Source organism: Helobdella robusta, assembly GCF_000326865.2.
Source record: "Helobdella robusta unplaced genomic scaffold HELROscaffold_30, whole genome shotgun sequence".
Taxonomy (NCBI): domain Eukaryota; kingdom Metazoa; phylum Annelida; class Clitellata; order Rhynchobdellida; family Glossiphoniidae; genus Helobdella; species Helobdella robusta.
The window spans coordinates 2,107,835-2,108,716 of NW_008704502.1; the positions used below are offsets into that span (position 1 = coordinate 2,107,835).

Below are 882 nucleotides of genomic sequence, written 5' to 3' on the forward strand. Positions count from 1 at the left end.
CCGTTGAACCAATTCCCTGATGAATAAAATGAAGCACAACTACCGCCAAATAACTGATCGTTATCCTGATCAGGAGTTGAAAAGTTCATACCGTTGTGATAGTTTAAAACATTTCTCTTATCTCCACAGTATCCAGAAACGTTGATGGAAAACTTTTCTAGCTCTGAATTGATCTAGGTTTGTTTGTTTATTCATCTTGATATGATGATATTTTTTAAAAAAGTATTTGACAATGGTTACAAGTTATAAAAATTTTTAAAATAAGCAAAAACTGTGGAAGATGGAGGTAAAGTTCAATGTTACTTTCAAATTGTTATTTGAAATTTATAGGCCTGCGAAAAAACAAACCCTGAAATGGTCATATTCATCGGAGTACCAAGAACCACTGATGAGATTTTCAAATCTTAACCTGTAATCAGCCGAGGTCGTTAATTGGTGCATCTTCTCCAAGCCCAACCAGAAGTTTTTGTAGTAAGTTCCAAATCCTGACTTTTTAATTATTAAAACAATTAAATTTAACAAATATTTAGGGAAACAATTTAGTATACCAAATACCTTGTACTCATTCCAACTTAGGTTGAAACTCTGCGAGCCATCAATCCTCTGCTGAATGACAATCCATCCATTGACAGACGTGACAGGAGTTGAGTTGGCAAACGTTGGAATGTCCAACAGGATTGTTTCATTGGCAGCGCTGTAGGCTGGTGTATGATAGAACTACAATCATTGCGCATTAGAGATAATTATTCGGATGAGAATAAATTTTTGATATACTTAGTTCATCTTTTTACTGAATATATTCACCATGATTTAATTCCTTATTTTGTAATAAAAGTATTGTACACAATAACCTTGAGGATCGAGACAGATGGACGATGTCCT

At 34.0% G+C, this 882-nt stretch overlaps 1 protein-coding gene across 1 annotated transcript in view; it reads right to left on the minus strand.

The window, feature by feature from the left end:
• Window positions 1-624, minus strand: part of HELRODRAFT_81239 (hypothetical protein) — a gene marked incomplete at both ends in the record, with an annotated part of 4,600 nt that extends 3,976 nt beyond the window's left edge. Inside the window, 2 exons of the mRNA XM_009022142.1 lie at window positions 349-489; window positions 556-624. Coding sequence (XP_009020390.1) covers window positions 349-489; window positions 556-624 — 210 coding nt within the window. The remainder of the gene's footprint in view (window positions 1-348; window positions 490-555) is intronic.
• Window positions 625-882: the final 258 nt, after the last annotated feature.